Here is a 13168-nt window from a genome sequence, read left to right as displayed (position 1 = left end):
GCTTTTGTTTAATCTGCATCCTTAACAACTGAATGTTTTTCCTCTCCATTCTCTTTTCTATTTCCCTATTCTTTCAGTCACTTTTGCTTATACTCATTGTAGCTTGGTTTAAATTAGCATGTGTATTAATTGGAGAAAGAACAAGTTAGCCTGTATGCTTGTGCAGTGAGGCCTCCAGTGTGAAGCAGCTAATAGTAGCAATAAACATGACTGCATTCAATTAAAGCTCTACCATCTAAAGCAAATTAACCATAAATTAGAAAACATTTATTCAGTGCTCAGAACAAACAACTCAAATGAGCACAACAAATTAGCATCTTCATTTATTTTTGTTTCTGAACATTTAACTCAGATTTTACCCACGCTAAAAACATGTATATGTGAGAATGAGTCTGAAATATAGCTTTGTGTTACCATTCATATTTTACTGGAGAGAGGAGTTTGCGTGACAAAATGCAATTTGATCATTGAAATAATCTACAGGAAAAGATGGGAGCTTGTATAAGCTTTGCATTTTTGAACAGTCAGTTCCCGTAGCAGAGCAGCATAGCCTTATCGAGGGCAGAACAGGAGTGAATTGGCAGTACATTAGAAAGCATGATTAAAAGAGAGAAAGTTGAAACTACTCTCATGTCAGCTGTTTTCCTCCACAGGATATTGAGCCATTCCTGTCCTAACCAGATACTGATTGCTTAAAACTTAGTCCAGAAGTACTTGTCAAAACCATTTCCGTAGTTCATTTTGACATGCTGAGCTCTGAGTAGATCCTGAGAATTGTTTGCAGTTAGTGTTAGAGGTATTGGCCTGCTCTTGCTCATGGCTCTGGAAATAAGATCAGACCCTCTGGAGGGTGAAGCGCCTTCACTTTCCAGAGAAGCTATTGAAACATTATAGCCGAGGCTCCTGATCAGTGCCTGTGGACTCAGAGAGGGCTGGAGGATGCTGCCAGGTGCTGCCATACGGTTTCTTCAGTCTAGGAGACTGCAATGGGGTGGAAGCCTTCTTTCCTAGTAACTGTATATCCTCTCCTTTCAGAATGCACACAGTCTGCTCTTGTTACTTCCAAACCCCCTTCCTTGGGGTAGGGGACAAGAAGCATTAATTGTTCAAGTGGCAAATAAGTTTAAAAAAATAATAGCATAACACTAGAATACTATGAAGAGAACCATGTGATAGAGTAAGCATGAACAGAAATGGCAAATCTTCCTTCCAGAAAATGCCTACGTTCAGTGTATCCCAACCAATTGCTGAGCAACTCTTACAGTGCTGAGCTTAAATATCCTCTAGCTATGGCTTTTTGGTGATAGGTATTAGCCCCAGTGTTATATCCAATGTACTTCTTTTTCACTGTAAGTGAGTTACTCTGGTGGGTGACATGGGGTTGCCCACATAAATGGCTGCAGGATTTATCCCAGGTGCATGTAGAAGTGCTGTAAACATCAGTGATATTAGCAACTGAATAGTTAAGCATGCTTGTGGAAACATCAGGCTAATATCTACACTTATCCATCCAGTATCTCCTCTCCAGCAAAAGGGAATCAGAGCCAAATAAAGATTAATATGTAAAAATTGAAAAGTTCATTTTATTTGGAACTGAGGCCAGAAGCTCCTAGAAAAAGAGAAGTCCATAGTTCCCAGGCAGGAGAGGAGCTCTGTAGATACTCTCTGGTGTTGCAAGAATGGCACGGGATGTCAGGACTGAGAGGAAGATCAGGTTTTGACCATCTGCACACTGAAGTGCAGAAGATGGAAATGGGCTGAAGAACTGTGTGCATTATTTATTTTTATACATAGTAAACTTGCTGCAAAATGACTAAATATGAACTGAGTGGAATAGGTCCTTTTAGGTATCAGGCTGCATTGATTGGTCATGATGGATATTACCCTTTAATGCAACATATATCAGTCACTTTATATTCATACAGACTTTCTATCAAAATTAGTTTGTATTCTTGTGCTACTGTTGTTTTTAAATAAATGATTGACATCAGTGATAATGAATCTTAAAACGAATTGAAGAGAACTTGCCTTTAGAAAAGAAAACCTATGACAAATGATTTCAAAATGATTTAAGGTAAATTGAGAAATGATGTCGATTTAGTGAACTTTGGGTTTTAGTCTTGCTTCTAACACTAATTCTTGTTTCCCCTCATTAGTTCACTGATTGCAGTTTCTGAGTCTTTAGCATTTCAGTTTTTGTGATGTGGGTTTGATTTGTTTAGAAGTGTTGTAAACCCCAGGTCTGAGTCATTTCCTAGAAGCTGCAGCATTTATACAAGTGAAAGCTAAATGGAACCCCAAAATATTAGCAGGCAAATGAGAGATGACCGGGGAAACTGAGTTTTCATCATAGACCTACAAAGTATAGAATTGGTATAGCAATGTTTCATAAAGCATCTAGCAGTGTAAAAATAAAAAGTGCATTATATGCTCTATGTGCAATGTTTATTATTTGGATGACATTTGTACAGTTGCACAATGATTTTTTTATTCACTATTTTCTCAAACTTATGCTGAAGATACCAATTGACCTTTGGTGAAAGCAGGAGTGAATTAGAGGATAATTACATTAATGGAATTTGCATATGATCATTATTTGTTTTTGTTTTCTGTCAGAATAGTCATTAACATGTGTTGCATCATAACAGAAAATTGAAACTCTCGAGCTTGGCAATTCCACAAAAAATGTAGACCTAGCAAAAGTGAATCTTCTCTTTTACAGTTTAGGTTGTTAGTAAGGGTGTTCTACCACATGCTTAGAAGACTTGTTTGAAATAATATGCTGATGAGCAGGAAAAATCTTGAGATTGCCACGCCGATTAACGGAAAAATCTAGAGATTGCCACGTAGTCTCATTCACCCTACTTTCCCTAAGCATCCAGTAATGTGACCAGTACAAAGTGTTGGATATTTCACACTATCAAGTACAGAGAAAGTAACATTTGTGAAAAATGCATAAACTATTCTTATTCTTATTAGATGTAATTATTTAACAGCACTTGAATCATTACTTTAACGTTTATCCAATTATATTTTTCTTCAAATGAGAGTCATCACTTGGTCTTCTGATGACTAAATATGATGGATATTGTATATCTGGATTTGTGAAGAAATGTCTCAGTTTTATGTTAGAAGGTCTGTGTTACTGTTTGCCCAAGGCTAATAGGCAATGGCAGTACATTCAGTCCTTTTCAAAGATTTTTTAACCCCTACGTATTTCCTCTCTTCTACTTTTCTTTTTTTTTAACACAGGATCTGATTTTTCTTGATGAAGTCAATGGGAGTTATTCAGTACTCTCTTTTTATTTATTTTATCTCAAAATACAAGATTACTAACAAGAACAACGTTATGTACTTTTCTGATTGGCTGAGCTTTTCACATCCCCACCCCACAACACCTTCATTTATCCATTTGTTAATCTGCGTGACCCTTTTCTCTCAGCAATTTCGAAGATAAGCAGGAAATCTGGGTCCTATAGTTTTTCAATTGCCTAATTTTGTGAATTTTAATTTGTTTTCCTATGAATTATTCTACTGAAACATGAAACTAGACAAGCAAGACGATTCTGGCACTCAAAAAGGCATCAGTAAGGCAGTAAGTGGTTGAAACCGTGTGCCTAATTGTGCTTCCTCAGTGCAATTACAGCCCACCTGAATGCTCACTGGGTACCCCAGCAAGATCTGAGCACCAAGACCCATGTGTAGACCAGAGGAATACCACAGAAATCAAACTCATGGGGGAACAGTGGTGATTTCCCTGCCATAAAACACAGGGAGAGAAGCCCTGCTGAGCATCCCTGCGCACAGAGGATCTCTGGGCATGAAGCCGCTCCCTCTCTGGCAGCCACAGCCAGCACTGCTCTTCCCACTTGTTAATGGCTTCCTTCCACCCGGGGCTGTCATAGGCCTGCCTTCAGCCTCAGGGGCGCAGCAGCGGGGCGAGGAGGGCATGCGGAGCGGAAGCACCTCCTGTGCCTGCAATGGCGGGGTCGAAGGGCAATGGCTGCTGACGGGCTGCAGCCCTGCCACTCGCCCCAGTACCGGGAGGCAACAGGGCCCGCCAGGGACTGAGAATCTGGGCGTTGTGTTTTTCGAGAGTGCTGAATAAACACGAGAAGGTATATTTAAAGAAGTTGTCCAGCTTAAATAATCAACTGGGAAAAATTGTGTCGGCTAATTGGATTGTCATAATCACCAACCATGGATTAAATTTAGGGTCATGGAAGACCTGGAAATGACCTTGCTTATGATTAATAGGCTTTAGTAACCTGGCGGCCTCCAGAGGTGGACAGGTGGAGCTTCCTTTTGAGAGTTCTGAAACAAACAAAACAAACATTGCATTTTTTATTTTTTTTTTTACCTTGACTTCTAATAAAGTCTGCACCAATAAATGTACCATTAAAAATCCTTCAGTGGATTCTCATCTGTGGGCTTGTTCCCATTGCCCTATTGAAATGAGGGCCATGAGTATGTAGTAAGCCCCCCTCTGAGGTACTAGACAATACACAGACACAAGTGGTTTCCTGATTGCACTTATTCACATACCCAGTAATGATGTGGCTGTCCCAGCTGACGAAGTGTCGGAAGAGTTAGTCTCGAGCCAACTTTAATGAGATGTTGTCACAAACGTTTACAGATTCCTTACATGATGCACATTGCCACCAAGACAGAACCTTGAGGTTTTCCAGGACTGGGGACTCTGCTCACAAAGGAACAAATCAATCTTCTCCAATTGGCCCAGCCTATTAACAAAGGGCACAGAAAATAAAGCTATTTATAGAGGACTGTGGCATAGAATTGAAAATATTCAGAAATAAGGGGAAAAGATAAGCACATGCCTTCTTCACTGTAATTTGCAATGGAAGGATATCTATATGTAGTCAGGGCATTTAGAGGGATCCAAGAAAAATTAGTTGTCTGACGAGCAGTGTCAGTGATCCCATTGATCTGTTGTGCATTGTCTCCAATAGCACAAGAAAAGAAAGGCACACTGATTAACATGCTTTCTGCTCTTCTCTACAGAAAGTGAACAATTTAACTATGAAAGAAACATAGAAAATCTGAGAAGCCAGAGCAGAATCAGAGGCTACAAGCATCTTACACTAGAACATAAAGAACAGATTGAGTTCTTGCCCTCCAAGGTCTTTCAGCATCATGCAGAAATGTCCTATTTTCAGCTCTGTCCCTCAGTTTGGTCTAGAATTCAGTAGCCAATATGATTAATATTAATCTTGGCAATAGTTAGCTAGCGTAAACATTCTTAAAAAGTTTTTATTAACTTAGGCATTCTTCTTGAAAGTGTTGAGTTGCCCATTTTTATGGAAGAATTACCTTCACGGCTATTATCCATCCCATGCCTTCAAATGGAATTTCTAAAAAGGTTGCAGTCCTCTAGGTAGTTATTTTCTGTCAGTATTTTTCTGTACTTATTCTGTATATAGATGTCAATGTGTTAAATATGTACCTAAAACTACTTTTTCTTTCCAGAGTAAGTTATCTGACTCTCAACACTGCTATTCGTCAGTAATCCCCATAAATGGTAAAAGCTATAAACTCAAAGTTATAATTAGACCAGGTATATTTTCTGTTGTTGTTAGAAAGGAAATAGCCTTTTTGCCAAGACTGTCAGTTATAACAATGTAAAAGCCAAAGAAAATATTAACATTTTCACTGTACTTTGTTGCTAAACAATGAGAATACTTTTCCTCTATATTGGGAAATCTCAGTAGACTCTTCCAGAAGTATGGCTGGATTTCAATTGCTACCCATTTCTCAACCAAAGATAGTCTGAACGTTTCGGGAGTGGCTCATTTCGCACCTCTCCTGTAGTTTTCTGGCTTATTTTCAAAAGATCTGTTCTGTGATAGAAACCCTCAGAGCCACCTGTTTGAGGGACAGCCTTTTCCCGTGGAATAAATTGCTAGTCACGGTCAGAAGAGGTGCTTAAGCAAGATGTTTTTTATGAGAAAGTGGTCTAACAGGATGTTTTCCTTGACGAACGTCTGAGGGACTGGCTATCCTACAGACAGGAATGGTCCCTCAGGAAGTGGCTCAGGTACACGAGCCAGGACTAGCCTGCAGTGAGCAGCCATCATGCGGGACCTCTGTGTGATAGAGTAAGATCACACATCATCTAACAGCTGGTCATTATTTCTGCTCAGTATGCTCCTTCAGCCCTGCATTCCACCTAGGTGAATTAGTAGAATCCTACCGCTCCATCTTCCCTCTGCCAACAAAAACTGTCCCTGTCTAACCCAGGAGGCGGCCAGCTGTCTGCAACCACTTCTGCTCCATCTTGCCTCTCTCCCACCACAGCTTCTGTTTCTGACTCACTATAACCATCTGCGTGCTTGTACAGCACATTTCTTGCTGTCACCCACTCATCATCTAAGCTGAAATTATTTACTTAAATATGTGTACATTCAAGTATCTTTAGGCCACCAATGGATAACCAGAGAAGAGTAACAGGCAACTGTGAACACAACTTTTGCTGCACACTAAGGGAAAGCATTCCCCCAGTACTGATAACAGTTGCCTCACTGATTAGGCTTATGTGGTATTTATAATAATATATGCCAATATGCATTGCAGTCAAGGGGATAAAACTTGTGTTGTCACATCTCTGTGTTCACAGTGCTGCTTGGTAGATGTTAGAAACGTGTTTACACTGAGCAGGGTATATGTAGCCCAGTTGAGAGATAGCTGGCTAACTCGTAGCCTTCACAGTACCAATTTCTGATTTGTAAATACAGAAACTCCGATTAAGGCCTAACGATGTGCATTTAGTCATCGCAATTAAAAGAGCATGGATTTATCACCATCAATATGCCTCAAGTTAAGGGCTGAGTAGGTAACATTTAATTAATGAGTTGAAACTAGGACAAATGTTTCTTTACATGTGATTGGGAGAAAGCAACAAAAAGGTTAGTAGTCATACCAAACGCAGAAATGTGCTTTATTTGTATTTCCACAGCTCAAAGATATGATTGAATCAAACTTTATTTTCCTGTATTTTTCCTGAATAAGTGCTCTCAGTCTGTGACCATTCCTTCTCCTGTGGGGCAAGGCTGTATTTGCCCCTCACTTGTTGCTTACTTCACCCATGACACTGTCTACTAACTTGGTGTCTATGATGTTGACATCTCCTTTCCACTTATTTCTTCTGATTTTATCATTTTCCCCCTCCACATTTTATATTTAATTTGAGTAGATGCGTAAAGATGCAGCTGACATCTATGAATTTATTTCCAGCTTGTTATACAAATATGCTACAAATTCATTCCCTTTTCTTTCTGTGTAACGTTTCTTCCTTACTAACAAACCACTTGCATATTTGGCATACAGAAAGATTAAGTAGCATACCAGAAGCATTTTCTACTTTTAAGAACAATCTGAAGTTCCTACCTAGCAGACTGTTTTTGAAGAGTCTGTTGTTGGATTCAAGATGTAGGATGATCTGTAAAATCTTGATTTTCTGGCCACCCAGTGTTTCAGTGAAACCAATCTTTTCATACATACAAATATCCCAGTGACTACACAGACTACACAGTCAGCATCAGGTGTGTGAGTATGGGATTTACAATACATTTTAATTTTAAAATAACTTTTAATTATTTTCTAATGCAGGCGAGGATCCAATGTCTCTCTAACTTTGGATATGAGTAGTTTGGGAAGTGTTGAACCTTTCGTTGCTGTGCCGACTCCACGAGAAAAAGTGGCCATGGAATACCTGCAGTCAGCTGGTCGCGTCCTGACAAGGCAGCAGCTTCGAGATGCAGTCGCATGTTCTCATTTACTTCAAACAGAATTCATGGTGAGTTTAACAACGAGCTTTACGTGAGGATTTCGTGATAATTGGCACGACAGAAACTGTAGAAGAAAAGTAATTGGGCAACATTTTAATATCAAGGTGCAAAGCATTTCTGAAGGGAGGATTAGATTGTTCCAAGGTGGTGTTTTACGTTTAGAAGTCTGAACTCAACTGTAATAAATAAATAACTCATAGGTAACTGTTATCTGTAGCCATAGATAACACAGATTCCTGTCCTGTTCATGGGTGGGATGAAAGTTACATTAGAGCTGCGGTACTCACATCCAGGAGTAACACTGTGACAGGTTCAGAGAGATCATAAGGGTGTGATGACAGAAAACACAGTAATAATTGGAGAATTTGTTCATCCCTCTGTAAACATCACCTGTGTTAGTAATGTTTGCAATTCAAAGACTGAACTTTTAGTTACTGCAAATGACATTTTTGGAGCAGATGCAGGCACCACAAAAAGAGAAGCAGCTCCGGAGTCAGTCTAATGTGTCCTTAACAAATACTCCATACTATGGGCCTAATATACTCAAGACCCCAAAAAAAAAAAATACACAGAAGACTCCTATAAGTGTATTTAATATATTTTAAAAGGTAGGAATGTACAACAAAGACAGTGACCAGGATGTAACAAATCACAGCAGGAAAACTGACTCATGGAAAAAATGTTATTAACATTACTTTAAGAAGATTTGAAAAAGACCAGAATTGCAAAAGAGGCAGGTAAAAAAGTTTATCAGATATAAGGAGATAAAATTTACAAAGGAAATAGAACTGAGTGTAAACGGAAGCCGGCTGAATGTGAAAGCTGAATAAGGCAGGCCAAAAAAGTTTTGAATTTACAGAAAACCTTATAGCTTTATTTTTAAATAGATCAAAAGCACAAAATTAAATGGAGAGTGCAAGGATCAAAGAAATATAAAAGAGACTTGGAGAAGATGAGGCAATAGGAGAAGAGTGTTTACGTTATTTACATCTGTGGTCAACCATAGAAGAATGTGTGGAATTTCCTACTTGTGTGGCAGAAGTAGATTAAAATAGATCACAAAAGGCTCTGTCTGATATTGAAGTGTTAATAAAACAGAACAAAGTGAACAAAATATGATCACTGGAATAAGCTGGTGTTCACCCAGGAGTCCTGGAGGTTTTCATGTACGTGGTTACTGACGTATTAACAGGGCAGGTATAACTTAGCACTTGGGTCCCAGTATCTGAGGAGACAGAATGCCAAAAATAACAAGTCCTTCTTCAGAAGGGCTCCAGAAGAGAACCAAAAAACTATAGATCTATAAATCTGATGTATGTGTCAGAGAAATAGCAAAGAATTATGATAGAGAAAGATGCCAATAGATATATGAACAAATGCAATACAGTGGGGAAGAATCAATACAGTGTTTGTAGCATAGGAAGGATTTGTAGGATATATAGATGCTTCTTAGAGTAAAAGAAGGTCATCACTGGAATCTGAGAGACATCTGCTCTGGAGCTGAAACTGACCAAGATACTCAAAAGCCATCTGGAAAAGGGGTTAAATAGTAAGGTGGCGAAGGTTGATGATGGTATTCTATTATGAATGGTAGTAAAATTAGAAATTGACTTCAAAGAAGTTCCAGAAGGATTATATGAGTGTGGCAAGGTAGATGAAATTCAGGGCTGATAAATAAAACATTATGTGTTCAGGGGGAAATAGTTCTCCATACTTCAGTGGGTTCTGAAACGCAAGGCTAAGACTCATGATAAAGGAAGTAAAGAATAAAATAGAAAACATCTTTACAATGGTGGAAAAATTATAACAGTCACAAATGCAAGCTGTTCTGATTACTTCATTCCAAAGCACATGAACAAGTATGGCAAATATCATCACGGGCTAGAGCAGCTTCTTTATCAAGAGATAGTAAATAGACTCAGTCAAGGACTCCTGACTAGGAAAGAGGTTCTAATGGAAGCCTATAAAATCATCAATAGCGAGAAAGTAAATATGGGTGAATATTCATTGTGGTTTTTTGCTAAATGAACACTCTGGGGTGGCCAGTTCAAAGCATAGAAAGGCTCATACCGTCGTTACAGTTCTTTCAGAAACCTTGCTATCACAGGGTATAAGATCCGCCAAACCTAACTGTAGTGGAAATGCTAAGTCACAGATTGAACCAGTGACTGAGCACCTGGTAGGAAGGCAGGGCTAACCTAGGGACAGTTCACCTGAGTGACTGGAAGGGGCGGAGCCAGGATCTACCCCTTCCCAGGCCTCATTTAAGGGTTGGCAGTGGAGGCAAGGGTGTGTTGCTGGAGATCTCTGTGTACCTGAGGCCTTCCAAAGGTAAGCAGCTTCTTTGCTTTATTTCTCTGCCCATGGCTGTTGCAATTGAGCAAACCCTTATTTGCTGCAGCCTAGGACCTTGCTACTATGCTGTCACTGCTGCACTTTCCATTGCATTGCACCTAACACACCCAACTACTCAACCCAACCTTAGCCTAAAGTTTTTAGTTTTTATAACTCATTAGCAAACCAAACAGGCAAAATTGACACAGGTCTAACAAAGACATAGAAGCCTTTCAATTCTTACTAAATAAATCTGAGGATGTGATTCCTTGGAGTTCTATTTTCATTACAATTTGTGCATGTAAGTCTGTGAAATAGATGAGTTTCATCTTATTCTGACTAGTTTTCAATATGAATAATTTCACCCCTATGAAACAGTCTAGTTTTTTGTGTGTGTTCTTTTTTTCTTTTAAAGAGACAAGGTTTAGCGTGAAAGTCATTTGCTTTGGAAAAATAAATGACTTGGTTGTTTCCCTAGCAACTGGTTAGGCTGCACATGGAAAAAATTCTAAGCGTCCAACATTCTTTTACCACCATTTATACCGTCCATTTTCTGTCATTCTGTGGCTTAGGCTGGAAGGTCGGGATAAACAGCATTTTCATGTTTTAAGTTCCTATGTCTGTATGAACTGTATCCTAACAAGCTGGCCTATCCATAGAATCTCACGTACCCAGATCCTCTCACACAACATCCCTGCTTGGTTTTGGGTCAACGGATACTCATATTTTATTCTTCTCTCAGTAGGATACAATACAACTTTGGCCATTCCATGTTTCCAGAGAATTATACTGAAGATCGTGATTTTCTGTTCCAGTTTTAGATTTTTTAAATGTCTTTTAAGACGAGGCTGCTGTACACTTTCTGTCTAATGTCTTCCTTGCTATAGATAGTAGCTTTAGTAGAAACGTTAAGCATATAAAAAAACACAATATATAACCCTCACTCATTCTGCTCAGTCAGCTTGTTTTAACTAGCTGAGAAAATACAACAAGAAATGTCAGAAAGTGCAGTCCTGTACAGGAAAGTGTGAGATGGTTGAATCTGTAAAAATGGGCTCTCGTCAAAAAGGAGGCATGAATATAACAAACCCTGAACTGGATTGCCAATGTTTTCCCAAATTTTGCTGCATTTTCTGGAATGCTCTCAGAGACCCAAGTCGTATCTCTTTACATGTATGAGTAGATGTAGCATCTGAAAAGCCAAATGTGAACCAAAATACCTGTTATTAGAACAGTATCACCCAGATAGTTAAAGCAGCCCAAGAACAAAAGCCTACATGCATATGCATTTATAGTCACCTGAGTGCAATTGCCTGCAGCTTATAAATTTCTATTTATTTATTTTAAAATGTCATACATATATGTAAAACAGTTTATGTATTGTCTAGTTATCTGCAGATTTTGTGTGCTTATTCACACATGTTCATGCGTTTTGCAATCATCTGGGTTTATCTATCCCCTCACATCAAATCCTGAATTTTGTTCTGGAATCCTCTCTTGCATTTCATAGCCAGCCTCATAATAAGTGACCTGTCTGTGGCTGAGATCCATGGTGTATTGGCAGATTTCTGTCTGTGCCCTTGGCCTCACAAGTACTTAATACTGGGAGGAGCCCCCTGACTACAGACTGTTTACAGGATGTAAGTGATTAATATTATTAATTGACCTTGTTGGCCCAAAGGAGTACATTCCTGTTTTCTGCTCAGTAGCATTTCTCCACCTGTCAGTAACTGACCAACTAATGAACTATCTTAAAATTTCAAGAAGCATCAACAAGGAGACAGCTTAGGTGACTGGAAAAGCTTCACTGACCATAGCTACTTGTGCAGGCAGAGGACCCTTCCTCACATCTCTTTCCAGACATTTCAGATGACCGGCATAGATCCCATTAGACAAAAGCTTAACGCATTGCTCTCTTATCGTTCAGTTCAGCAACAGAACATTTCAGAAGCAGAGCACCAGCGATGTTAATACTGAGTTCACTGGACCAGTGAGTCTCAGCCAGTAGCTGAGCACTCACAACCCAAACTAGTTAGCACCCTTCAGAGCCCAAGGTCCAAGGGGAAGATGACTAGGTGACTGTCGGGAAGGGGAGAAAGATAGAGATGGATACAGAAGGGCAAAGAGAGTGTCTCTGGAGGAAGGGGCATCAGAAGTAGGACAGAGAAGAGACGGTTTTACCTGGAGGAATTAGATGAGATTAATGCAGGATTGGAGCCTCACAACTGGTAAGATCCCACCCTGAGCACAGGCATCACATGGATGGCATGGATGGCAGTGCAGGAAAATGGAATTGAATCTGCAAGGAAAATGTATTTTAACAGCATGGTTCTTGCATGCCTGAAAAGAGAGGCAGAGACTCATTCTGATGAGGACTCAGTTGAAGAGTGAGGAAGAGATCTAAAAAGAAACAGTGCCATGTCCCTGCTTGTCTCACAAAGACACACGGGAGCCATGTGTGGAAGGATGGTGGCCACGCATTTGATGTTTGCTGAAGTCCTGGTCAGGCCTTAGTCTCTGGAGTTAGAAACTGACTGATTTTGGAGGAAAATACTTGAGTAAATTTTCCAGTGGTGCAACTCAAAAGAAGTCCACACTGTACAGGGTAAGAACATACCTTTCATGCCTCCTCAAGTTCCTATGTGTCTGCAAGAGGCAATTATATAATATGCCACTGTCTCTTTGGATAAATATCCCAGGCTAGTAGCAGAGTTCTGAAGTCTCCAGAAATTACTCTTAAGTAGAAGTAATAATTTAGCAAAGATCAAGTTCCATCTTGCACGAAGATAATTTAAACAGCACTGGCCAAAAATAAAATAAACCAGAGAAAAATGAAGATTTGAGTCAACTGAAACATCATTCATGTTTTGGCTGGTAAATGTCAATCATGGGGGGGCAAAAACAACTGTTTCATTTTGCCATTTCCAAAGTTTGAGTTTTTTTCATTCAACTGTAAAAATACTAACGGTATTTTGAGACCTCAAAATCAAAATGACTCTTCCTCCCTTAGACCAAGTGAAGCATTTTCT

At 39.4% G+C, this 13168-nt stretch overlaps 1 protein-coding gene across 4 annotated transcripts in view; it reads left to right on the top strand.

Moving 5' to 3' along the window:
- Nucleotides 1–13168, top strand: part of PTPRR (protein tyrosine phosphatase, receptor type R) — a 143660-nt gene that overhangs the window by 101255 nt on the left and 29237 nt on the right. For all 4 annotated transcript variants that reach the window (XM_001235187.6, XM_025154299.3, XM_046912446.1 and 1 more), the window contains one exon: nt 7627–7813. In XM_001235187.6, coding sequence (XP_001235188.4) covers nt 7627–7813 — 187 coding nt within the window. The remainder of the gene's footprint in view (nt 1–7626; nt 7814–13168) is intronic.

The sequence above is a fragment of the Gallus gallus genome, chromosome 1 (assembly GCF_016699485.2).
Source record: "Gallus gallus isolate bGalGal1 chromosome 1, bGalGal1.mat.broiler.GRCg7b, whole genome shotgun sequence".
NCBI lineage: Eukaryota > Metazoa > Chordata > Aves > Galliformes > Phasianidae > Gallus > Gallus gallus.
Note: the sequence above shows the minus strand (reverse complement) of the source record. Positions and strands in the feature narration are given on the sequence as shown.